General features: G+C 40.7%; 1 protein-coding gene across 7 annotated transcripts in view; it reads left to right on the plus strand.

The window, feature by feature from the left end:
• PLEKHG1 (pleckstrin homology and RhoGEF domain containing G1) overlaps positions 1–26702 on the plus strand; it is a 248994-nt gene that overhangs the window by 170917 nt on the left and 51375 nt on the right. For all 7 annotated transcript variants that reach the window (XM_070796369.1, XM_019967594.2, XM_070796368.1 and 4 more), the window contains 2 exons: positions 2880–2980; positions 23143–23212. In XM_070796369.1, coding sequence (XP_070652470.1) covers positions 2880–2980; positions 23143–23212 — 171 coding nt within the window. The remainder of the gene's footprint in view (positions 1–2879; positions 2981–23142; positions 23213–26702) is intronic.

The following is a 26702-nucleotide window of genomic DNA, read 5'->3' on the forward strand; positions in this document are numbered from 1 at the left end:
TCTCTACCCTGTCATTTGAGCACAGAATGAGCTATTATTATCACCGAGCTCCAAACCTCTCATTTTGGCTTCAGATGCTTACAGCTGCTAATGTGGTGCCTGCTACAGTAGTTTCCAGTAACTGGTTTGGGGTTAAAGTATCACATTTAAAAGACTTAGTTATGATCAGTGGGGGAACACGTTGTGGCCCTATGGCTTTGATCTGTTTTCTGGAGTGGCCTGCGAAACTTTGGACTCCCTAACGATCTATTTCTCAATGAGGTCAGAAAGCAAGCAGCTTTTAAAATCTAGTTCCTCTACCAGGGGCTCTGGGGTTTTGAAACTCTTTCATCTGGAGATGGGCCATCCCCTGTTTGAAGTGGGCCACGGTTCTTTGTCTCTCACCCCAGATGAAATTCTTCAACTCCCTCAACTTGGTCCTTCCTTGACATGAAGAATTTAGTACTGGGTTTCTGCACAATGAGCCAGCTTCACACTTGAAGTGAGAAAAAGGATTCTTCCTTTTCTCCTTAAACCCCGTTGCAGCCATTCAGGTGAATCTGGCATCCCCGCATCATCTTTGTCCCAGCCTTCATGCTGCTATTGGGTGTGGGTCATGCCTGCCAATATCTTCCATTTAACTTTTTTAATTTCATACTCATCTGCAACCTTCTGGTTTACCTTCTTAATTTTGCATATGTTGTGTCTTTTTATTTATTTTTTAAGGCTCATTTGGAGAAGGAAATAGCAATCCACTCCAGTACTATTGCCTGGAAAATCCCATGGACAGAGGAGCCTGGTAGACCACAGTCCGAGGGGTCGCAAAGAGTCAGACACGACTGAGCAAACTTCACTTTCACTTTCAAGGCTCATTTATTTTTAAAAAATTTTTAACACTCTTTGCAGTGTGTAGGATCCTAGTTCCCCGACCAGGGATGGAACCTTCACCACCCCTACATTGGTGACACAGTCTTAACCACTGGACCACCTGATGTGCCCTTTTAACATGTTAATCAAAGTATTAAGAAGCTATCAAATATAAGCACTCAATGCAGTTAGCTGTTAGCATCCCATCTCTTCGGACCACATGTAATTTTATGAAACTGTCAAGAAACACACGTATTTGTTTTTTTGAGGACACCTCACTTTGATTCATACTTGCTCAAAATGCCCTCTTCCTTCAACTCTAGCCTTCTTTACAATTTTTTATTTGGGCATTATCTCTGGAGCCTGTACAGGTACTGAAGCTCCCTATAATCGTTCCAGTCGTAAAAGTAAGGAGGCCGGGTCTTGCTCTTGTGGGGTTCTGATGGCAATTACACACTTAAACCTTGCGAGTCTAATTTCTTATTGAGATGACCACTTTCTGAAGAAGAAAAGATGTCACCATCAAGCTTGTTAAAACATAAAAAGGCTTATGAACGTCAGTTCCTGCACGACCATGATTTTAAGAACCAGAATGGTTAGTTATTTGACGCAGTCTGTGAACCATGCTAGGGAGACAGTTCCTGATGAAGCCCTGTCTGGTTTTCATTTGAGGAGCATGAAGGGCAGGAGAGGGAGGCTGTGGTTATTAAAAGACAAAAGCAACAATTATCTTACGCTTCTCACATTTCAGCTTCTCCTTTCACTAGTTGTGCCTGAACACTGTTGTGTTTGTGACTGGCCATTGGAATGCAGTCCAGGGCTGGGATTTTCAGGGTCTGGCTGACTAGCCCCCCCTGCCGAGACTTCCCCAGGAGCTGCAGAGCTCCGGGTGACATCTGGTGGAGAACCATCCTGCATTGTTCAGCCCAGGGTGGGGGACTATTTATTTTTGATTTTACGTTATTTCAGCTGTTTTCACTTTTTTCTTTATTGTTTTCTTGCCTCCTACAGAGTTCTCTTTTCAAGTCTGGCTGGGACAAGGGGGACACTCAGGGACTCAGCACACAGCATGGAGAACAGTTTTCCCCTCTCTCAGCAGTTCAAATAGCTTCTAAGCCACATCCATTTAACCCACTGTGGGCCTGAGCCCACGCCACGTTAGCTCAGCTGGGAGTTGTTGCCATGTTAAAATGGATAAAATCATTTCAATGCAGTCCATAGCTCCTTAACATGGTCTATTAGATAGGATGAGTGAAGTATATGTTTATTTTAAAAAACATATAATGTTGAGAAAGCATTTTTTAAACTAGCATTTGAGGATGCATTTAGTTCTATAGTTTCACAACAGCTTTCTGACTTAAAAAGGTGATGTTTGAAACAATTTCTTTGCATTTCACAATTTTATTCCTGGCTTCCCATTGTATGAATTTTGCAGTATCTTTTTATCATATATTAATAAATCAGTTGAGGGGACAGCAGGCAATGTTGTTATGCCAGAAGTCTGACTTTATTGGTAACCATGGTCATTATGTTATCCATCTAGGGACGATCTAATACATTTTAGGTGTAGATATGTTAATAAAGGGCTTCCCTGGTGGCTCAGACAATAAAGACTCTGCTGCAATGCAGGAGACCGGGGTTTGATCCCTAGGTCAGGAAGATCCCCTGGAGGAGGGCATGGCAACCCACTCCAGTCTTCTTGCCTGGAGAATTCCATGGACAGAGGAGCCTGGTGGGCTACAGTCCATGGAGGTCACAAAGAGTCGGACACTACTGAGCGCACGCACACACACACACACACACGCACATTTTAATGTATATACACCCTTTCTCCTTGCTCAAACTCCCTGCTCTATAAATATGGAAATATTATCATTATTAATAAAAGAGATTCTGTATTCTCATCATAGAGTTAATGAGCACATTAGCATAATAATTACTTGAAATGGATATGAGAGGTTCACCACACATAACTAAAGATGCCTTGGAAAAGAACAGGAGTATTTATGACATCTCTCTTGTTGATTTCACAGGATTACCTTGACTGTATCAGGGACCAAACGAAACTTCCTCTGGGGACAGATGAAAGATCAGCCCTTTTTGGAAACATACAGGATATCTACCACTTTAATAGGTAAGTTAATACTCAGAAGATCGTTCTCACTTAAGAACATTATGAGTTTTTCTCAAATGAAGGTGGCCTCAGAAAACTTAACAGAAATCCTGATTCCACTTCATCAATTTCTGTGAGCTATCATGCCATGAAGTTTTCTACTTGGAAACATCCTTGTTTGTGTATGAGTCTCAGATTAATTCAGAATCCCATCCCATTCTATCCTCCTGGCTCAGAGAAGAGACCTATTCGCCATGACAGAACAGAGGCATCTTCGTTCCACAATGGCAGGTGAACAGGGCATCCAAAAATATATCCTGCCTCAGTCCCCAGCATCTCCACTCCCACTGGATTTTCTAAAATCTTTTCTCTGCCTAAGGAGTGGGCAAGAGAGTAAACACACAATAAATACTTTAATCATAACAGATATTAATGCAAATTAATAATTTAAATTTATAGTACTTAATTTAATTCAGACATCTATTGAGTTCCTACTGTGTAGCAGGCACGGGGCTTAGAAAAGTACCATAGGAAATAAGACAGACAGGGAGCTGAAGAGGATGGAGTGAGCTTATCAGTTATTATACTGTTAGTACCTCTTGGAAGACCAGGTAATAGGCAGGTAAAGAGCACAGACTCTAGTTTCCAACATATCTGGGTTTGCATGCCAACTGGGTCATGTCTATATTCTTTGGAGAATTTTAGATAGGATACAGATGGTCCCCGACTTAAGATGTTTCAACTCGTGATTTTTAATTTTTTTTTTTTTTTACTTTACAATGGTGCAAAAACAAGATCTGTTCAGTAGAAACCATATTTCAAATTTTGAATTTTTATTTCCTCCACTCCTCCCCAGGGAGTGAGCTACACCTCTCAGTCAGACAAACGATCACAATGGTAAAGAACCAATACACTTACAGCATTCTGTTTTCACTTTTAGTACAGTATTCAATACATTGCATGAGACAGTCAACATTTTATTACCAAAGAGGCTCTGTATTGGATAGTTTTGCCCAGCTGGAGGCTCGTGTAAGTGTTCTGAACACATTGAAGGTAGGTGAGGTGAGGCTTTTGTGTTCAGTTGATCAAGTGTATTTTTAACGCATCTTTAAAATTTTGTATTTATTTTTGGATTGGCTGCATCTTCATTGCCGCTTGTAGGCTTTCTCTAGTTGCAGTGATCAGGGGCCACTCTCTAGTTGCAGGGACTTCTCTTGATGCTGAGCACGGCCTCTAGAGCATGGCTTAGTTGTTGTGGCACACAGGCTTAGTTTCCCCGTGGCATGTGAAATCTTCCCAAACCAGGAATCAAAGCTGTGTCCCTTAAATTGACAGATTCTTAACCCCTGGACCACCAGGGAAGTCATTAATGCATTTCTGAGTTTGGACATTTTCAACTTATAGTGGGTTTATTGGGACATAATGCCCTCCCTCATTTCAAGTCTTGTTCATATCTTCCTATCTCTATAGGGTTTATTGCTTGCCTGTGTGCTAAGTTGCTTCAGTCGTGTCTGAGTCTGTGCAACCCCATGGACTATAGCCCCCAGGCTCCTCTGTCCATGGGAATTCTCCAGGCAAGAATACTGCAGTGGATTGCCATGCCCTCCTTCAGGGGATCTTCCTGACCCAGGGATCAAACCTGTATCTCTTGTGTCCCCTGCATTGGCAGGCAGATTCTTTGCCACTGGTACCACCTGGGAAGCCCGGAGTTACAGTAAAACCTCCTTAGAGAGTTCTATAATGCCCCATCATGGGATCACTCAACCAGAGTGTAAATTATAATACTGAAGTTAGTGTATGTGAGGTCCTTGAGGGTAGGATCCACATCTCCTTGGCTTTCCCTAATGTCCATGTGGATCCCGAACACCTAGCCCAAGCCTGGCCTCTGGGAGACATGTTTAAATTATCAACCTATCCCTTAATTTTGAAAGCCTGGAATATGAAAAAAAAGCCAATGCTGCAACATCTCTTTCGTTGGACTCAGTAGACTTTGAAAACCAATTTGTATGTTCTAAGACAGTGGTTCTGAACCCCGGTTACACATTGGAATCCCCTGGGAAGGATTGTGCTTTGCTTTGTTTTTAATATGATGACTTCTGCCCCCAAAAGTTCTAATTAATGGGTCTGTGGTGGGACCAGGGCATCAAGATTTTTTAAAAGGTCTTCAGATGCTGGGAAAGATTGAAGACAAAAGGAGAAGGAGGCAACAGAGGATGAGATAGATAGCATCACCGACTCAACGGACATGAATTTGAGCAAACTCCGGGAGACAGTGGAGGACAGAAGGAGCCAGGCATGCTACTGGAGTCCCTGGGGTCACAAAGAGTTGGACGTGACTTAGCAACTGAACAACAAGAGATGTGCAGCCATGGTTGAGAAACACTGTCTAGATAAAATAAATACAATAAAAAGAAAATAGAAGAATGGCATTAGGAAATGGGATTAGAGAATTTAGAATCTGCATGTGCATTAGTAACGTGCTGATGTTGGAACAGGCTTCATTTAGCAGCTCTGAGGGTAATAGTCCGAGCAACCATGAGTGGCTTCTCCACCCAGAGCTCCCTGATGGTTCAGTAACCCGGGAAGAAGAATCAGGCCTAGCATTGGGAGGCCCTGGCCTCAGCTTTCTGGTGGTTTGGCTGTGTGTTGACTATAATGACTGTTTATCTAGTGCTTGTCCATGCCAGAGGCCATAGAGCTTTATGTGCATTATCGCTTTATATAAGTCTGGGCTCCTCTGACTCCAAGCCCCAGGCATTTAGCTACATTCCCTCCTGCCAGAACAGAGCCCTGCTTTTCAGGTCTTGATTTGTGGCATTGTGGCACAGTCCAGGCAGGAAGGGTTTTCTACTCCTTGGAGTTTAAAGCTTCCTGTGTCTCCTAATTTAAAGGAAGACGAGACGGTAGTAGCCCCCAGTGTCAACAAGAAGGGACCTCAGCTGCAAAAGATGGAAGACAGGTCTTTATATGCCTGAATTGTTCTCTGTGCTTCTCTCTTTGGTGTTTGCTGAACAAGGAAATCAGACGTGACTAAAGTAAACCTGAGTCAGGGTGATGATGACAGGTGAGCCATCAGAGGGGACACGATTCTAGCTGATGGTGCTCATGCCTGTCCCTTTGGTAGATCACGTTTGTAAATCTCCTGCACATGCATTGTCTCCTTTCATCCTCTCAGCAGCTCTGAGGCGGGTAAGATGCAAAATGTATGCACATTGTTTGCACGGAGGAAACAGTGTAGAAAGCCCTCTGCTCTAGGACATAGAGCTAGAAAACCAACCTAGCCTATTTTGATTTTTTTATTTTGTTTATTTTTAACTTTTTTTTTTATACTGGAGTATAGTTGGTTAACAATGTTGTGTTAGTTTCAGGTGTACAACAAAGTGATTCAGTTTTATATGTGTATATATATATACATATGTATATTTATATACACACACATATGAATCTATTCTTTTTCAAATTCTTTCCCCAGTTAGATTGTTACAGTATATTGAGCAGAGTTCCCAGTACTATACAGCAGATCCATGTTGGTTATCCATTTTAAGTATAGCGGCATGTACATGTCAATCCCAAACTGCCCAAATGCCCCTTACACTCTAGTAAACATCAGTTTGTTCACTAAGTCTGTGAGTCTGTTTCTGTCTTGTATTTGTTTCATTTGTTTTAGATTCTGTGGACAAGTTATATCATATGACATTTTCCTATCTCTATATGACTAAATCCACTCAGTATGATAATAATCTCTGGGTTCATCCATGTTGCTGCAAATGCCTTATTTTATTCTTTTTAATGACTTAGTAATATTCCATAGTAGATATGTACCACATCTTCTTATCCATTCTTCTATTGATGGAAGCCTATTTTAAACACCTGGTTTTGTTGAATCTCAACTAATATTTCTCATTATTTTTTTTATTATTTCCAAGAATATTTTTCTGTTTAATTTTTACAGTTAATTGTCTGTATTATTTTCTCCCTATTTACTTTTATTTCCTTTCTCTTAACTCTGGACTGAATTTAGAGCTTAAATGTCTTTACTATTATATTTCATTAAGTAACAGTATTGTGGTGACTTTTTATGTTAATGCCTCTTATGAGCCCTCTGTTCTATACCCTACATCAATTGATTTCAAAGATACAACTATCTGGCAAATCTATGGTTAAGGCTTGAAATGATTTTAAAGTTTTTACTGGTTCAGGTCCAGATTTCTCAACATAATATAATACTGTTGCACCCAACTCAGCAAGATTTAAAATTCTAAAACTAAAGAGGGCAAAAAGAAAATGGTTTTATGATGGCCTAAAAAATTTTCTCTGGTGGCTCAGACAGGAAAGAATCTGCCTGCAATCCAGGAGACCTGGGTTGGGAAAATCCCCTGGAGAAGAAAATGGCTGCCCACTCCAGTATTCTTACCTGGAGAATCCCATGGACAGATGAGTCTGGCGAGCTACAGTCCACAGGATCCTACTGAGCAACTAACACTTTAGAAAATTTTAGCTGATTAGATTGTTTTTCAGCAAGTATTTCCAAAATACGGGAAAGCATATGATAAACACTTATAAAGCACCTCTATTCCATCAAGGCCTTCCTTTATGCCATATTTGCCTTAGAAATGCTTGAAAGTGTAAAGCTTTTACCAGTAATGCTGAGCCCCTGATATGCCCCTCCGAATTGCAGTCCACACTGCAGAGAATGGCACAGTGATGTGCTGGTGTGCCAGTTCTCCAGGGTGAGGACAAGGGAGGGGGAATCTGAGATTTATGTCTGCCAATTTCTATGGTATAAACACACCTACAGCAGATTTCAGGCTACTAAGAAGACCTCACTGAACAGGGAATTAGGAAGAGATGTACAGAATTGGCTCAGATGAGCCAGTATAATCTGGCTCAAAATACCACCATCACTGTAACTACCATCCAAGATTGGTGTTTCATCCCCAAGTATGATCTTTGTTGCCATGACTCTAAGTATACACACACAGTGTGCTTTAACTTACTTCAAACACAGCTGCACTGTATCAGACTTTTACAAGTCTTTTTCACGCAACGGTGCTTTTGAGATTTATAGTTCTACTTTGCTTATTTTAACTGCAATGTAATATTCCATTATGGGCTGTATTACCTTGCATTTTGCTGATTGCAATAAGACTAAGCCTCTTTTGTTTTTTGGCCACTTTGATTTCTTCTCTAAATTTCTGGCTCCTATTCATGCCCAGTTTTCTGTCAAGATGTTTCTCTTTCTTATGATTGTTTAGGAGTGCTTGATGAATTCTGTCTGGAGATCTTTGTGGATTATGCAAATTGTAGTCCTCCGTTAGTATGAGATTTGTCTTTTAATTATGGCTTCTTTGAAAAGAAGTTATAAAATTCATGATTTTGACTACTCTAAGTAAATGTAATTTTTATAGGATGAGAATTTTGTGTGTTTAAAAACTTATCTCTTTTATAAATGTGCCCAGTTCATAAATATGCTCTATATTTTTTCCTAAAAGTCTTAAAAGTTTTGCTTTTCACTTACATCTTTAATCTAAAATTGATGGAAATGTGGTATGTGATAGGAAATCGAAATCCTTGTTTTCAGGGAATTCCCTGAAAGTCCAGTGGGTTAGGACTGTGTGCTTTCACTGCTGAGGGTGTGTTTTGTCTACGGTCACACCACCCTGAACATGCCCAGTCTCATCTGGGTGTGTTTCCAATCCCTGGTTGGGGAACTTATTAACATAAGATGTGCGAGCCATGCAGTGCAGCCAAAAAAGAAAAGAAAAAACCCTCTTTTCATCTAACTAGCCCATAGTCCCATCACCCATCTTTTCTGTGCTGATTTGTAGTTCTGCATTTCTCCCAGGTGAACTTCACCTGTGTGAATGGTTCTGTTTCTGGGCTCTGTTGTGTTGTGTTGGTCTCTTTGTCCATCCTTACTCCATACCACATCATCTTAATTATTTATTAAACCCATGTTGCTCTCCTTCTACGTGACTTAGGATTTCTTAACTCTTTGCACTGTCAAGTGATCTTTTCATTTCTTTTTGCTTCAGTTTGTCAAGTTCCATGAAGGGAGCTCTCTTGGGACTTTTATTGGAATTTTATTTAATTTATAGATTAATTTTGGCAGCAGTGATATCTTTATAATATTGGGTCATCCAACCATGAACATATCTCATGAATCAAGCTTTTTAAAAATACCCTATAATAACATTTTATGATTTCTCCATCACATTCATACATGTCACTTATTCTTTTTAGTGTTATTTTTGACTAGAATATTTTCCTATTTTTTAATTCACCATTATTGTCATGTAAGAATGCTTTCAATTTTTATATGTTGACACTATATTCAACCAACTTTTTAAACTGTCCCATCAGTTCTAATTGTTTATAGACCCTTTTAGGTTTTCTATGTAGACAATGGTTGTTTGAAAATCAGAATTTTTTGCTTTCCTTTACAGTTGTTCTGCCTCTTATATATATAATTGTTTTTTCTTGTCTTACTGCTTTCAGTAAGTCTTCTCAAACAGTGCTAATTAGATTCTTGCATTCTTAACTTCTTTCTGACATTAGCAGGAATGCTTTAACTGTTTCACCATTAATTATGATGTTTGTTCTGAGATTTAGACACTTCTATTTTGCTGAGATTTTAGTGTGAATGAATATTGACTTTTATTGAATGTGTAATCATCCTTTAAGAAAATTAGTATATGATTTTTCTCCTATTCATAACGTGGCAAATTATATTAATAGGCCTTCTGATTTGAATCATATGTACACTACTAGAATAACCCTGGATTTCCCAGGTGGCGGTAGTGGTAAAGAACCTGCCTGCCAGTGCAGGAGACATGAGAGACATGGATTCAATCCCTGGGTTGGGAAGATCCCCTGGAGAAGGGAATGGCAACCCACTCCAGTATTCTTACTTGGAGAATCCCATGGACCGAGTATCCTGGCAGGCTACCGTCCATGGGGTTACAAAGAGTTGGACATGACTGAAGCAACTGAGCAATATAGCACAAAGTGACTTAGCTCACGTGCACACATAAAGCCTGCCTGGCCATGATGTTCCTATATTTGTGCATGATGAGTTTGTGTTTTTTAAAGAACTTTTCCATGCATGTTCATAAATGACAGTAATGTATGATTTCTTTCCTTATACTGTCTTTTTTCAGTTTTGGCATATTACTAGATTCAAATTGTTATCTCATGAAATATTCCAATATGAACTGTTTTGAAATACAATTGAGATTTCATTTTTGTTGTCTTTTTTGTAGCCAAATCTTTCTCTCATAATCCCTATGATAGCCTGGAAATTTAAGACTCTGTTTTGATGTCTGGAAGAAATTCCCAAATGGTCAGGAAACTAGCTCAGTCCAAAGAAACCACTTTCCCCAGTGTAACTTGTTACCTCAACTTCCAGAACTTTTTTTTTTTTTTCCTTAAGTGCATGTTAAAGAGATGTCGATAGTTTTTATACAGTGTCCCTCTCTTGAAATACAGAAGAGTTGTCTAGACTGTAATTTGAAAGTTTGAGGAAGTACGGACCATTTCTCTACATCAGAATTGTATTTTTAAATTATTTTTTAGTCAGAAAATCCCATGGGCGGAGGAGCCTGGTAGGCTGCAGTCCATGGGGTCGCTAAGAGTCCGACACAACTGAGCGGGTTCACTTTCACTTTGCACTTTCATGCATTGGAGAAGGACATGGCAACCCACTCCAGTGTTCTTGCCTGGAGAATCCCAGGGATGGGGAAGCCTGGTGGGCTGCCATCTATGGGGTCGCACAGAGTCGGACACGACTGAAGCGACTTAGCAGCCCCAGCACGATCATCTAAGCTCTCTTCTTTCCTCAAAAGATGAGAGGAGAATTTTCCTATTTCCTTCAACTCCTTCTCTCTCTTTTTTAAAATTTTATTTATTTATTTGACTACGCTGGGTCACTGTGTGCAGCTTTCTCTAGTTGCGGCGAGTGGGGGACTCCTCTTTAGTTATAGTGCGTGGGTTTCTCTTCGTGGCGACTTTTCTTGTTGTAGAGCTCGGGCTCTTGAGTCTGTGGGCTTCAGTAGTTGAAGCACACGAGCTTAGTTGCCCTGCAGCATATGGAATCTTCCCAGACCAGGATCTTCCCGAGATCAAACTTGAGTCCCCTGCATTGATAGGTGGATTATTAACTACTGGACCACCAGGAAACTACTACCCTTTCTTTTTATTGGGTATACCTATATTGAGTCACTGTTGCATGTCAAACACTAGGCTAAATCTGTTAATCTAAAGATGAATGACATTGTTGTGTAGCAGAGGCAGTAAGTCATATACCCAAGGAATGAACAAAACTTTACTTTGAGAACTCTGAGGAGCAAGGAATTGATTTTATCTGAGGGATCAGTGAAGGCATCCCAGAGCAAGTAACTTACGTCTTAAGAAAATATTTATTTGGGTCGTGCTTCTTTTCTCCTTTGAAATGTTGTTTAGAAAGCAAATCATGGGGTCAGTTCAGTTCAGTTCAGTCACTCAGTTGTGTCTGACTCTTTGTGACCCCATGGACTACAACACCCCAGGCTTCCCTGTCTATCACCAACTCCCAGAGCTTACTCAAACTCATGTCCATTGAGTCAGTGATGCAATTCAACGGTCTCATCCTCTGTCATCCCCTTCTCCTCCCACCCTCAATCTTTCCCAGCATCAGGGTCTGTTTCAATGAGTCTGCTCTTTTTGCATCAGGTGGCCAGAGTACTGGAGCTTCAGCATCAGTCCTTCCAATGAATATTCAGGACCGATCTCCTTTAGGATGGACTGGTTGGATCTCCTTGCAGTCCAAGGACTCTCAAGAGTCTTCTCCAACACCACAGTTCAAAAGCATCAATTCTTTGACACTCAGACTTCTTTATAGTCCAACTGTCACATCCATGCATGACCACTGGAAAAATCATAGCTTTGACTAGACAGACTTTGGTTGGCAGTCACGTCTCTGCTTTTTAATATGCTGTCTAGGTTGGTCATAACTTTTCTTCTAAGGATCAAGCGTCTTTTAATTTCATGGCAGAAGTCACCATCTACAGTGATTTTGGAGCCCCCCAAAATAAAGTCTGTCACTGTTTCCACTGTTTCCCCATCTCTTTGCCATGAAGTGATGGGACCAGATGCCATGATCTTAGTTTTCTGAATGTTGAGTTTTAAGCCAACTTTTTCACTCTTCTCTTTCACTTTCATCAAGAGACTCTTTAGTTCTTCACTTTCTGCCATAAGGGTGATGCCATCTGCATATCTGAGGTTATTGATATTTCTCCTGACAATCTTGATTCCAGCCTGTGCTTCTTCCGGCCCAGCGTTTCTCATGATGTACTCTGCATATAAGTTAAATAAGTAGGGTAACAATATACAGCCTTGATGCACTCCTTTCCTGATTTGGAACCAGTCTATTGTTCCATGTCCAGTTCTAACTGTTGCTTCTTGACCTCCATACAGGTTTCTCAAGAGGCAGGTCAGGTGGTCTGGTATTCCCATCTCTTGAAGAATTTTCCACAGTTAGTTGTGATCCACACAGTCAAAGGCTTTTCCGTAGTCAATAAGGCAGAAGTAGATGTTCTTCTGGAACTCTGTTTTTTTTTTCTATGAACCAAAGAATGTTGGCAATTTGATCTCTGGTTCCTCTGCCTTTTCTAAATCCAGCTTGAACATCCCAAATCATGAGATACATACAACAATAAGTCAGGGCAAGGTGGGAGAAGTTACCTTTTATATTAATGCATTTTCATACCATCAAAATGTCTTCAACTATTGCCCAGTAGTAAAAATATATTTTTACCCATAAACTTTTTTCCAAGTAGACTTTTCAAGACCAGTGTTAGCATATCAGTGAATTTAATGGAGCATTTGATACTATTAACCTCACTCCATTTTCTGTCTCCTAATCCATATGTGCCTCTGTAAATACCAACTGACCTGCTTTGTTGGGTGGGAAAAGGAAATGGAGCATAGAGTCTATTGTAGACCAAAAGAGGAGAGGCCCCTTCGTGAATCTTTTTTTTTTTCTTTCTTGTTTTCTTATGTACTTATGATATACAATAAGTTCAGCCAAACAGAATATTTTTAAATAATTGCCCCAATATAGACAAACAATTCAAAGTGGGTATAATCCAGAAAGTTCTACACAAGGAGACATTTGTCCACACTTTACTGTTCAGGAGAAAATGCTATGGTATTATATTTTAGCTAACATATTTTTATTTCTTAAAACTACAGCACAGAATAAACATACAGCAAAACATCAAGCACAAAAAAAGAGTTAAGCTTGTACATTTTTGTAGACCAAAAGAGGAGAGGCCCCTTTGTGAATCTTGTTCAGTGGAAGGCAATAGAATCTGCAAGGTCTTATTACAATTCCTGAATTCAAGTACACATCAGTGAGAGAAAATCTTACAGAGAATATGTTCTGTAAAGGAGAACTGTGTTTCCTTTAACTGTCCATCCAAACAAGGAATATGAACTCTAGTAAGAAATAATATTTTCTTTTTTCATAATGCTATACAAAAGGGAGGAAATATTTGGAACAATTGCTGCAGGAAAAGGGAAAATACCCTAAATCTGATGGTAGAATGACTCTAATTTTAGCTCTGAGTACAAAACACAATTTGTGAGTCACTTCTTCCTGCTAATGTACTTGCAAAGCTGTTCATTAGTTTCACTGATGCAATGAAAAAGCTAGTCTCCACCCCATTACGCTGTAACTCTAGAAGGACAGCCTGTTTCTGGTCTTTATGGAGTCCTTGGTATCCCTCTTTCCATGGCCCCATCTCTGTTCCCATAGTACATGGTGTATTATTTTCTAGTTAGTTGCTTTCCATATCTCCCACACTCCCTGTTGTTCGCCAAACAGCAGCTGGTGGGTTCCTTTCTATACCACCCACAAAAACACACTATGTTCATTCTGTCCTTAGACTCATGACCAATTTCTAAAATGACTTTCTCTTCCAACCCTCCGCAAACTTAGATATCACCTCCTCAGAGAGCATTCTGTGACTGCTCCAGTGCTCCGTCACCCACCCACCCAGCCTCAGGCACATTCTGCTACACTGTCTTTATTTCCCTCATAACACGTTGTTGTTACTTAATTGCTGAGTCATGTTTGACTCTTTTGTGACCCCATGGACTGTAGCCCACCAGGCTCCTCTGTCCATGATATCCCAGGCAAGAATACTGGAGTGGGTTGCTGTTTCCTTCTCCAGGGGATCTTCCTGACCCGGGGATCAAACCCACATCTCCTGCATTGGCAGGCAGATTCTTCACCACTGAGCCACCAGCCTCTCATAACACGTAGTACAGTATTATATTCTGTTGTGTTTGTTTTGCTTTTCAGTAAAACCAACCCTTTGCCATTTTTCACATAAGCATTCTTAGTAAGCAATATTGTACTATGGTGTATGAGTTTCTACTGGCAAAGGAATAAAATTTATTTTTTCTTAATTTTTACTTTATTATAATAACAGCACTTAACATGAGATCTACCCTCTTAAATTTTTAAGCGTTCAATACTTCCCTTGTGGCTCAGACAGTAAAGAATCTGCCTGAAATGCAGGCGAGCTGGGTTCGATCCCTGGATAGGGAAGATTCCCTGGAGAAAGGAATGGCTACACACCTCAGTATTTTTCCCTGGAGAATCCCATGGTCAGAGGAGCCTGGAGAGCTATAGTCCATGGGGTTTCAGAGAGCCACTTTCACACACATGTTATTGTTAACTTAGATATTATGTTATAGCAGATCTCTAGAACCTATTCATCTGGTTTAGCTGAAACTTGATGCATCTTAGGTAATAGCTCATCCATTTACTCTTACCCCCAGCTGCTGGTAACCACCATTCTACTATCTGATGCTATGGGTGTGACTATTTTAGATTTCTAATATAAGTGGAATCATGCAGGATTTGTCCTTCTGTGACTGTTTTTTTTTTTTCCACTTGACATAATGCCAAGGTTCATCCATGTTGTCACAGAATTCCTTCTTTAAGACTGACATTTCACTGTATACATACACACACACACATATACATATATATACACACAAATACATATACATGCTTACCACATTTTCCTTATTCATCTTCATCCATTCATAGACATTTAAGTTGTATCCACATTTTGGCTGTTGTGAATACTTCTGCAACGAATGTGGTAGTGCTAACAGCTCTTCAAGACCCTGATTTCAATTTTTTATGTAAATACCCCAAGATTGGGCTTCCCTGGTGGCTCAGTTGGTAAAGAATCCTCCTGCAATGCAGGAGACCCAGGTTTGATCCCTGGGTGGGGATGATCCCCTGGAGAACGAAATGGCGATCCATTCCACTATTATTGCCTAGAAAATCCCATGTACAGAGGAGCCTCATGGGCTATAGTCCACAGGGTCACAAAGAGTAGGACACAGCTGACCATCTGAGCATAGCATAGCATACTGCAAGGTTGGATTGCTGGATCGTATATTAGTTCTACTCTTAATTTTTTGGAGAATCTCCATACTGCTTTCCATGGAGGCTGCACCATTTTGCATTCCTATCAGCAATGCATGAGGGTTCCAGTTCTTCACATCCTTGCCAACATTTGTTGTCTTTTGTTTTACGTTGTGTTCTTTATTTCTTCAGTTGTTAACATTCATCACCCCTGATCAGAACGTAAGTACGGTAGGACAGAGCTTTCGTCCATGTTCTTAACCCCATCCCCTCCTGCCTGTAATAGTCCTGACAAATGAGGCTTTCAGTAATGACCATGTTGAATGGAGCACTAACAGGGTGATCAGCCAGCTGTATCAGGATGGTTGCTCTGATGACAGGCGTGTGAAGGAAATCAGACTACTGACTCCTCACTGTTTCCATTATTTTGTAAAAGGGTTGTAAAGGAAAGCTGCCCAGATGACTCACACAAGGCCTCCCAGGTAGGCGCTAGCAGGTTGAAGACACCATAATGTGGAGACTAGCCCTCAGCTTTCTTGAGTCAATCTGAAAAATAAATTTTTCAATAGGTGTGTTTATAATAGTGTGGAACTGGGATTCACAAACCCTGATACTAAGCCTAGCTATGCCTATTAATTATTTGTTGTGTGACCTAAGGTAAGCAACCTCCCTTTTATGAGCCCTGGTTTGCTCATCTTAAAATTTGGGAGTAGGACTGGAAGGCATCTGAGCTCCTTCCCAGTTCTGCTTCTTGAGCAATGAATGCCATTCGTTTACAGGTGAGCTATACCAGAGTCTGGGTGGGTCCTCAAGACACTTTGTCCTACCAGGAGATCCAAGCTGGAGTTGAAATTAAAGCTCCAAGAGGAGCTTGATGAGCGTAACACTGAGAACAGAGGGAGTTAAATATTGTCAAGGAGTATTTCTGTTAAGCCTTGGAAGTATGAAAAATATGATGGATTCTGCTCAAAATTCTTCTCCCCTTAGAAACAGCAGAATATTGAAAGACATGATTACATAACTTACATCCAGAGCACTCCATCCTCCAACAGTGGAAAACACTGGTCCAGATATATTGCCTTTTTAGCTGTTCTTTTTGTTTGACCTTTTATTTTACTTCATCCAGTATTTGGATCCCAGTGATGAAATTTCAGCTATCTTTAATTTAATCACAGCCATCCTTCTATAAAGGGCTTCCCTGTGGTTCAGGTGGTGAAGAATCTGCCTGCAATGCAGGAGACCTGGGTTCAATCCCTGGATTGGGAAGATGCTTTGCAGGAGGGCATGGCAACCCACTCCAGTATTCTTGTCTGGAGAATCCAGATGGACAGAGGAGCCTGGTGGGCTACAGTCCATGGGGTCACTAAGAGTCAGACACAACTGAGCAACTAAGCACATCCTTCCATAAAGGATATTGATAAAATGATCAGAACTATACATTCCAAACAAAAATAATCTTACAAATGGTATGTTTTGTGGAATATTACGGAAGAATGTTTGAAATTGGGTCTGTCCTAAAACCATGCATTGGTAAAAGTTCCTTTCAAAGTACAAGCTTGGTCAGTGGATTTCAATGTAGCAGGGTATAGGATTATATGGTTTCAGACCCCAGCAAACCTCTAAGAAACTACCACTTGTTGAGTTTCAGTGTTTTATCAAAGAAAGATATCCATAGAGGCTACTAAAATACTCCTACCTTTTCCGATGATATATTTGTGTGAGGCTGTTGAAATGCTGAGCAGACATGAGCAGCCATCTGTGTTCTATTAAGATAAGCATTAGAGATTTGCAAATTATAAAACAATACTACTCTTCTCACTAAATTTTGTTTTATAAAATCTATTTTTCACAAAAAAGTTACTTGTATTAACTTGTACTATATATATAATTACATAAATTGATCTTTTAAAAATTACATAGCAGCCTTAATTTCTAATAAGTATTGATATAATCCACATAAAGAATGTTTAAAAGGTAAGCAGGTCTTGACACCAAAATGTTTGAGAATCACTGGCTTGAGTAAGGAGCATGCTATGTAAAACTACACTTCTGTGCAGACCTTACGGCTGGATGGTAGTATCTTACCTTCAAAACTAGACTCTTCCTTCATTGGCAGGCAGCTGCTTTAACTGAGCCACCAGGGAAGCCCTACCTTCCAATAAGAAAGAACAAATGAAAATCCCCAGATATTTGGGGTGAACCACTAACATGAATGACAAAAGCCAAAATGATTAAAATGATTGTGGAGCAGAAAGCAAAGAGCAGGAAAGTTAAGTCCAAAATAACAATAGTCATCATTATCACCTCCTTATAAATATGAGAGCACTTTTGCACCCATAAAATAATAATAGAAACATAAGTACCCAAAGAACATGTAAACACACACACACACACTTTGAAGCTGAAGATCAGATAGTAGAGATGAAACAATTCAATAGAAGCGATAGAAAATAAAAGATGAAATCTGAGAAAACAGAACAATAAACAAGAAGATGAAAAATAGAGAAAAATGAGATAGTCTAGAGTATCTAATCTAATGGAGGGGAGGAAATATTAAAACTGTGATTCAAGAACAGAGGTTCCTTAGCTTTTTGGCCCCAGGATCTGACTTCCTTGGTGGCTCAGATGGTAAAGTATCTGCCTACAATGTGGGAGACCTGGGTTCGAACTCTGGGTCGAGAAGATCCTCTGGAGAAGGAAATGGCAACCCACGCCAGTACTCTTGCCTGGAAAATCCCATGAAAGGAGGAGCCTGGTGAGCTATAGTCTGTGAGGTCGCAAAGAGTAGGACACAACTGAGCGACTAAACTTTCACTTTCAGGATCTATATATGCTTAAAAATTCTAAGTGCCCCAAAAGCTTATTTTATTTATGATTTATGATGTTTCTATCTACCATAATAGAAATTAAAACTGTTGTTGTTGTTCAGTCACTCAGTCGTGTCTGACTCTTTGTGACCCCATGGACTGCAGCATGCCAGGCTTCCCTGTCCTTCACTATCTCTCAGAGCTTGCTCAAACTCATGTCCATTTAGTCAGTGATGCAACCCATCCATCTTGTCCTCTGTCATCCGCTTCTCCTCCCGCCTTCAATCTTTCCCAGCATCAAGGTCTGTTCCAATGAGTAAGCTCTTCATATCAGGTGGCCAAAGTATTGGAGCTTCAGCATCAGTCCTTCCAGTGAATATTCAGGACTGATTTCCTTTAGGATGGACCAGTTGGCTCTCCTTGCAGGCCAAGGGACTCTCAAGAGTCTTCTCCAACACCACAGTTCAAAAGCACCAATTCTTTGGCACTCAGACTTCTTTATAGTCCAACTCTCACATCCATACATGACTACTGGTAAAACCATAGCTCTGACTAGACAGACCATTTTTGGCAAAGTAATGTCTCTGCTTTTTAATATGCTGTCTAATTGATCATACCTTTTCTTCCAAGGATCAAGCATCTTTTAATTTCATGGCTGCAATCACCATATGCAGTGATTTTTCAGCCCAAGAAAATAGTCTGTCACTGTTTCCATTGTTTCCCCATCTTTTTGCCATGAAGTGATAGGACCAGATGCCATGATCTTAGTTTTCTGAATGTTGAGTTTTAGCCTGCTTTTTCACTCTCCTCTTTCACCTTCATCAAGAGGTTCTTATATTAAAACTGAGAAGTTATTAAAATATTAATGTGTTCAATAATAATAAATTCACAGATTTCTAGAAAAGCTTACTACTCTTCCCATTAACATTTTTTGCATGTTGGAATTGTTTTACATTACTGTTTGACTTACTGGAAGACAGCTGGATTCTCATATCTGCTTCTGCTTTCCATCTGTGATATCACAGGTCATGTAGCCTCTTGAAAGGCCACTGTACTCTCATGAGAGAATGAGGATAAAAAATCTGATAGAGTCAAGTATTTTATAAAATATATTGACCTTTTGGACTTCCTGAAGGGATCGTAAGAACCCAGGGAGCATTTTGAGAACTGATGATCAAGTTCAGTTCAGTTCAGTCACTCAGTCGTGTCAGAATCTTTGCGACCCCATGAATTGCAGCACACCAGGCCTCCCTGTCCATCACCAACTCCCGGAGTTTACCCAAACTCATGTCCATTGAGTTGGTGATGCCATCCAGCCATCTCATCCTCTGTCGTGCCCTTCTCCTCCTGCCCCCAATCCCTCCCAGCATCAGAGTCTTTTCCAGTGATTCAACTCTTCACATCAGGTAGCCAAAGTATTGGAGTTTCAGCTTTAGCGTCAGTCCTTCCAAAGAACACCCAGGACTGATCTCCTTTAGGATGGACTGGTTGGATCTCTTGCAGTCCAAGGGACTCTCAAGAATCTTCTCCAACACCATAGTTCAAAAGTATCAATTCTTTGGGACTCAGCTTTCTTCACAGTCCAACTCTCACATCTATACATGACTACTGGAAAAACCATAGCCTTGACTAGATGGACCTTTGTTGGCAAAGTCATGTCTCTGCTTTTCAATATGCTATCTAGGTTGGTCATAACTTTCCTTCCAAGGAGTAAGAGTCTTTTAATTTTATGGCTGCAATCACCATCTGCAGTGATTTTGGAGCCCCCCCAAAAATAAAGTCTGACACTGTTTTCACTGTTTCCCCATCTATTTCCCATGAAGTGATGGGACCGGATGCCATGATCTTCGTTTTCTGAATGTTGAGTTTTAAGCCAGCTTTTTCACTCTCCTCCTTCACCTTCATCAATAGGCTTCTCAGTTCCTCTTCACTTTCTGCCATAAGGGTGGTGTCATCTGCATATCTGAGGTTATTGGTATTTCTTTTGGCAATCTTGATTCCAGCTTGTTGTTCTTCCAGCCCAGTGTTTCTCATGATGTACTCTGCATAGAAGTTAAATAAGCAGGGTAACAATATACAGCCTTGATGTACTCCTTTTCCTATTTGGAACCAGTCTGTTGTTCCATGTCCAGTTCTAACTGTTGCTTCCTGACCTGCATACAGGTTTCTCAAGAGGCAGGTCAGGTGGCCTGGTATTCCCATCTCTTTCAGAATTTTCCACAGTTTGTTGTGATCCACACAGTCAAAGGCTTTGGCATAGTCAATAAAGCAGAAGTAGATGTTTTTCTTGAACTCTCTTGCTTTTTCCATGATCCAGAGGATGTTGGCAATTTGATCTCTGGTTCCTCTGCCTTTTCTAAAACCAGCTTGAACATCTGGAAGTTCACAGTTCACATATTGCTGAAGCCTGGCTTGGAGAATTTTGAGCATTACTTTACTAGCATGTGAGATGAGTGCAATTGTGAGGTAGTTTGAGCATTCTTTGGCATTGTCTTTCTTTGGGATTGGAATGAAAACTGACCTTTTCCAGTCCTGTGGCCACTGCTGAGTTTTCCAAATTTGCTGGCATATTGAGTGCAGCACTTTCACAGCATCATCTTTCAGGATTTGAAATAACTCAACTGGAACTCCATCACCTCCGCTAGCTTTGTTCATAGTGATGCTTTCTAAGGCCCACTTGACTTCACATTGCAGGATGTCTGGCTCTAGGTGAGTGATCACACCATCGTGATTATCTGAGTCGTGAAGGTCTTTTTTGTACAGTTCTTCTGTGTATTCTTGCCACCTCTTCTTAATAGCTTCTGCTTCTGTTAGGTCCATACCATTTCTGTCCTTTATTGTGCCCATCTTTGCATGAAGTGTTCCCTTGGTATCTCTAATTTTCTTGAAGAGATCTCTAGTCTTTCCCATTCTGTTGTTTTCCTCTATTTCTTTGCATTGATCGCTGAGGAAGGCTTTCTTATCTCTTTTTGCTATTCTTTGGAACTCTGCATTCAGATGTTTATATCTTTCCTTTTCTCCTTTGCTTTTCACTCCTCTTCTTTTCACAGCTATTTGTAAGGCCTCCCCAGACAGCCATTTTGCTTTTCTGCATTTCTTTTCCATGGGGATGGTCTTGATCCCTGTCTCCTGTACAATGTCACGAACCTCATTCCATAGTTCATCAGGCACTCTATCTATCAGATCTAGGCCCTTAAATCTATTTCTCACTTCCACTGTACAATCATAAGGGATTTGATTTAGGTCATACCTGAATGGTCTAGTGGTTTTCCCTACTTTCTTCAATTTCAGTCTGAATTTGGCAATAAGGAGTTCATGATCTGAGCCACAGTCAGCTCCTGGTCTTGTTTTTATTGACTGTATAGAGCTTCTCCATCTTTGGCTGCAAAGAATGTAATCAGTCTGATTTCGGTGTTGACCATCTGGTAATGTCCATATGTAGAGTCTTCTCTTGTGTTGTTGGAAGAGGGTGTTTGCTGTGACCAGTGCATTTTCTTGGCAAAACTCTATTAGTCTTTGCCCTGCTTCATTTTGTATTCCAAGGCCAAATTTGCCTGTTACTCCAGGTGTTTCTTGACTTCCTACTTTTGCATTCTAGTCCCCTATAATGAAAAGGACATCTTTTTGGGGTGTTAGTTCTAAAAGGTCTTGTAGGTCTTCATAGAACCGTTCAACTTCAGCTTCTTCAGCATTTCTGGTTGGGGCATAGACTTGGATTACTGTGATATTGAATGGTTTGCATTGGAAACAAACGGAGATCATTCTGTCGTTTTTGAGATTGCATCCAAGTACTGCATTTCAAACTCTTTTGAAAGTGACGGCTACTCCATTTCTTCTGAGGGATTCCTGCCCGCAGTAGTAGATATAATGGTCATCTGAGTTAAATTCACCCATTCCAGTCCATTTGAGTTCGCTGATTCCTAGAATGTCGACATCCACTCTCGTCATCTCCTGTTTGACCACTTCCAATTTGCCTTGATTCATGGACCTGACATTCCAGGTTCCTATGCAATATTGCTCTTTACAGCATCAGACCTTGCTTCTATCACCAGTCACATCCACAACTGTGTATTGTTTTTGCTTTGGCTCCATCCCTTCATTCTTTCTGGAGTTATTTCTCCACTGATCTCCAGTAGCATATTGGGCACCTACTGACCTGGAGAGTTCCTCTTTCAGTATCCCATCATTTTGCCTTTTCATACTGTTCATGGGGTTCTCAAGGCAAGAATACTGAAGTTGTTTGCCATTCCCTTCTCCAGTGGACCACGTTTTGTCAGACTCTTCACCATGACCTGCCCGTCTTGGGTGGCCCCACAGGCATGGCTTAGTTTCATTGAGGGCATCAGAGGACAGACACACTGAAACCATACTCACAGAAAACTAGTCATTCAGTTAGTTACTTAATGAATCATTAAAAATAAATAATATAGATTTTCATCTGAGGAAAGAGATTTCCTCCCCTGGCATATTTTCCTTTACAACACTATCTCTGTTTATAATTTTCTGTTTATCAGTGTGATTTTTCACTGCATGTCTGACTCTTCAGTGGATTCCAAGCTCCAAGAGACCATAATCTCACTTGGCTCATTGGTGTATTTGTTCTTAGTGCTTTGTATGCTGTCTGGTACCTGGAAAGCTATGAGATGAATAAGTAAGTGTGTGTGAACATGTGTGCAGATTTTAACAAATGTCAGGCAGACTGAAATGTTGAGTAGGACCTATCTCTGGGTGGGAAGTTGCAGGTCAGACCTATGTTTACCCCTCTGGTCCTCCATGACCTCAGGCAAGCCACTTATCTAAGCCTTGGATGTAATGATAAGACCTCAGATATCCAATTAAATGGTTCCTTATATGCCATGTAAATGTTTAAACTTCTAAGTTATTTAAAATATCCTCAACCCTCAGACCACAGCCTAATACGTTCTTTTTTTTTTCCTTTTTTTTTTTAGTGAACTTCTGCAAGAGTTGGAAAACTGTGAAAATGATCCTGTGGCCATAGCAGAGTGCTTTGTGTCCAAGGTAAGCAGGGTTCATCTCTCTGAGCCAACCAAGACAGAGACAGAGACACACTGTTTTCATTGTAAAGTTAAGATGACCGATGTGTTCCATACTGGATGAAGTTCACCACTAATCTGTCTCACTCTGAGGGTTTTTTCTTCCCACTAGCCAGGGGAAAAAAAATTCAGTTCCCAGTAAGTTGTGTGTGTAATTGTGTAGTCACTTCAGTTGTGTCCAACTCTTTGCAACCCTGTGGACCGTAGGCCCCCAGGCTCTTCTGTCCATGGGATTCTCCAGGCAAGAATACTGGAGTGGATTTCCATTCCCTTCTCTAGAGGATCTTCCCGAGCCAGGGATAGAACCCACATCTCTTACGTCTCCTGCATTGGCAGGCGGGTTCTTTACCACTAGAGCCACCTGGGAAACCCAATAAAACTTAGCAGTTGTTTTAGAAATTGTGTAATAAATAAGTGATGCTACATATCTGTCCTCAGAAAGACTTTAAACTTGGGAAGAGGAGAGTCCAGAATAGAAGAATGTTAGAAAAATATGTACATATAAAATATGACTAGATCAGTTATAAAAATCTGTAAGAATAGAAATACTTTACATATATATAAATATATGTATTTAATATACTGCCATATACATATGTATGTACACATAGTTAGATATATATAGATAAAGAATATATGCATATATATGGCACTAGCTTACTCATTTAGTGGAAAAACAGATCAGAATTATCTCCTGCCTCTTAAATATGCCCTTTAATTCTCCTACTTTCTTCTTAAATCTCACTGATGGCTTGGAAAAAATGCAAGGAGAGGATTTGAATTTTAGAGCTTAAATGACAGTCAGTTTATATTCTGTACCCAGGTAAGAGAATTCTGAAACATATAAGGGAATCCTTTACAACATTACTTTCTTGATGTCCTACTGTAAATAGAATCTTATCTTACATTTCTCTAAAAATTCAGCAGCTTTTGTTTGGAAAACCTCTAGCAGAAATTGTCTTTCCAGCAAAACTTCATGTGATTTTTACAGTTGTGGTTTCAAATGTACAAAGGTTGATGCAAAGTTCATGATGGCACTTTTGGGTCAACTGAGAGTTAGCACCTCATTTAGAGTCTCGGAGGCCAGTGTGAACTTGGAGAGGTCCTCCCAGCCTGACCGGGTTCCGGGGTTATTCCACAAGGTTATTTCTGATGATCCAGTGGTTTTGAATCCAAACATAACACTCTTGGTTCTACTCAAGTGGGGCTCCTTAAAGGCCATTGACGGACTTATATATAAAACACTCCTGACTTTGTGGGTGGCAGTGTATGTGTTAACATACAAAATGTTTGTGCATACACGCTTACACACACAATTCTTCTCACAAGTGGCCTGTGTCACAGTGAAGGGTAAGAATTTGGAAAAGAGAAGGAAAATGAAAGAGGGAGAAATGGGCAAAAGATAACGCTGAGTATATCAAAGAAACTGTGTTAGAATAACCACAGTGAATAAACAACAAGAAGCTTTCGGAAACATCGGGGCTTTTCTGGTAACTGTAATCACAAGTTGATTAAAGACGGTCCAGCATATGCTTAGCTCTGGCTCAATTATTCACATAAAAGTTTGTTTATGCGCCAGGTTGCCAACTCCCAAATCTGATTTCTTGTTGCGATATTGCCAAGTTTAATTGGAAGACTGATTGCAGCACTCCACACTCCTGTGTGTGAGCAGGGAATAGTGAGGGGGTGTGTGTGGGTCTGGCACAGCCTGCTTCTCACTCAGCACCCTGAAATTTAGAAGATGTTACACTTTGTGAAACATAAGCAGCTGCTCACCTCTGGGGAGGAGTGGAAAATTGCTTTAATTGAAGGGCCGTTAATGAAAGAGGTGAAGCTGGCGGTTGCCGTCTGCTTTTATCTGAGTCACTGGGGCTTACATGGAGAGTCAACTTTGACCTTGCTTTTGTGTATGGCTAGGCGACAGAAATCCCTCCCGACAGGAGGAGGACACAGCCCTTCTTACCTGCTGCCCAGAAAAGAACAACAAAGCGCTGCAGAAGCCACTCTCAGGAGGGGTGAAAGTCCCCGCCAGGCAGGCCGGGCTCTCGCCCACCAAGCGCTCACCTGCTCTTAGGGCTCTGGAAACACCTGGAACGGGTTTCCGCGGTTTCCTGCCTTCACCTCCACTCTCATTTCCGTCACTTAGCTTGACTGTCAGCCAGGCTGACCCTGGGTGACATTTAGGAGGGAAGTTTGTCTTCGGAGGCCCAACTTCCCTTAACCGCCTCCTTTCACCTGATGCGTGGCCCCCTCCTCATTGGAGCCTGTCTCCTTTCAGTGCCCAGGCCTGTGTGTGTGCACACACACATGCACAGACACACATATGCACACATACACACACACACACACACAAGCCACTTGTTGAAATTATCCTCAGGAAACTGCTGGTATCAGATAATAGGTATGATTGGAGTCTATTCAAGTCAGTGTCGTGGGCTTCCCGAATGGCGCTAGGGATAAAGAACCCCCTACCAATGCAGGAGACATAAGAGACACAGGTTCGACCCCTAGGTCCGGGAGATCCCCTGGAGGAGGGTATGGCAACCCACTCCAGTATTCTTGCCTGCAGAATCCCATGGACAGAGGAGCCCGGTGGGCTACAGTCCATGGGGTCACAAAGAGTCAGACATGCCTGAACGACTTAGCATGCACACACACGAATCAGTGTCTCCTTACAGAGTAAGCCTTTCTCAGTAGTGTCCTGTGAAAACTGCTCAGTCATCAGTGAGTGTGTGTGTGTGTGTGTGTGTGTGTGAAAAGTAGAGGGAGGGAGAAAGATGGAGTGGAGAGACATTAACATTATGGCAGAAGAAACCCTAAAGTCATACAGATTTCTATTCTCTGATTATTCATTCAGGAAACGTTCAAACACCCTTTGTGTTCAGTTGGCCCTGATGGCTATATTTTGGTTCTTTCATAATTCAATGTCTTATTTTGACATCATCACTAATTGCAACTTGAAAGTGTTAAACAACCAGAAAAAGATATCTGGTTTTATATAATTTTCTCTCATTGCCTTCTTTCTCCCTAAATACTTCTGAAAAGGATTTGAGTGCATATATCATAAGAAATAGTTATTCAGGGATTAACTAAGTAGGAGTTATTGACTTTTGTGTAAAGCCATTATTTAACTGTCCACAGGGCTTATAAATTCAAGATCAAATATGCATTTGGTTCTATATTAAGAATATATAAGTGATTTAAATTGAAACTGCCTAATTTAAGACAGAAGCAGAGCCATGATGTCACAGAATGCCCCAAAACTCAGTTGTGCAGAGAAGCCTTGAGGTGCTTTTAGGGTAGCTCATGTAGATGATGTAATTTAGAATGTTTCTATTGAGGCCATTGTGTTTGGTATTTCATATGATGCTAAGTTTAAGGAAATCAGCCAAATAGCTGTTCAACCCCATACTGAGTGCGGCAGGAGGCAGGAACAAAGCAAGAAAGTGTGAGAG

This window comes from Bos indicus, chromosome 9 (assembly GCF_029378745.1).
Source record: "Bos indicus isolate NIAB-ARS_2022 breed Sahiwal x Tharparkar chromosome 9, NIAB-ARS_B.indTharparkar_mat_pri_1.0, whole genome shotgun sequence".
NCBI lineage: Eukaryota > Metazoa > Chordata > Mammalia > Artiodactyla > Bovidae > Bos > Bos indicus.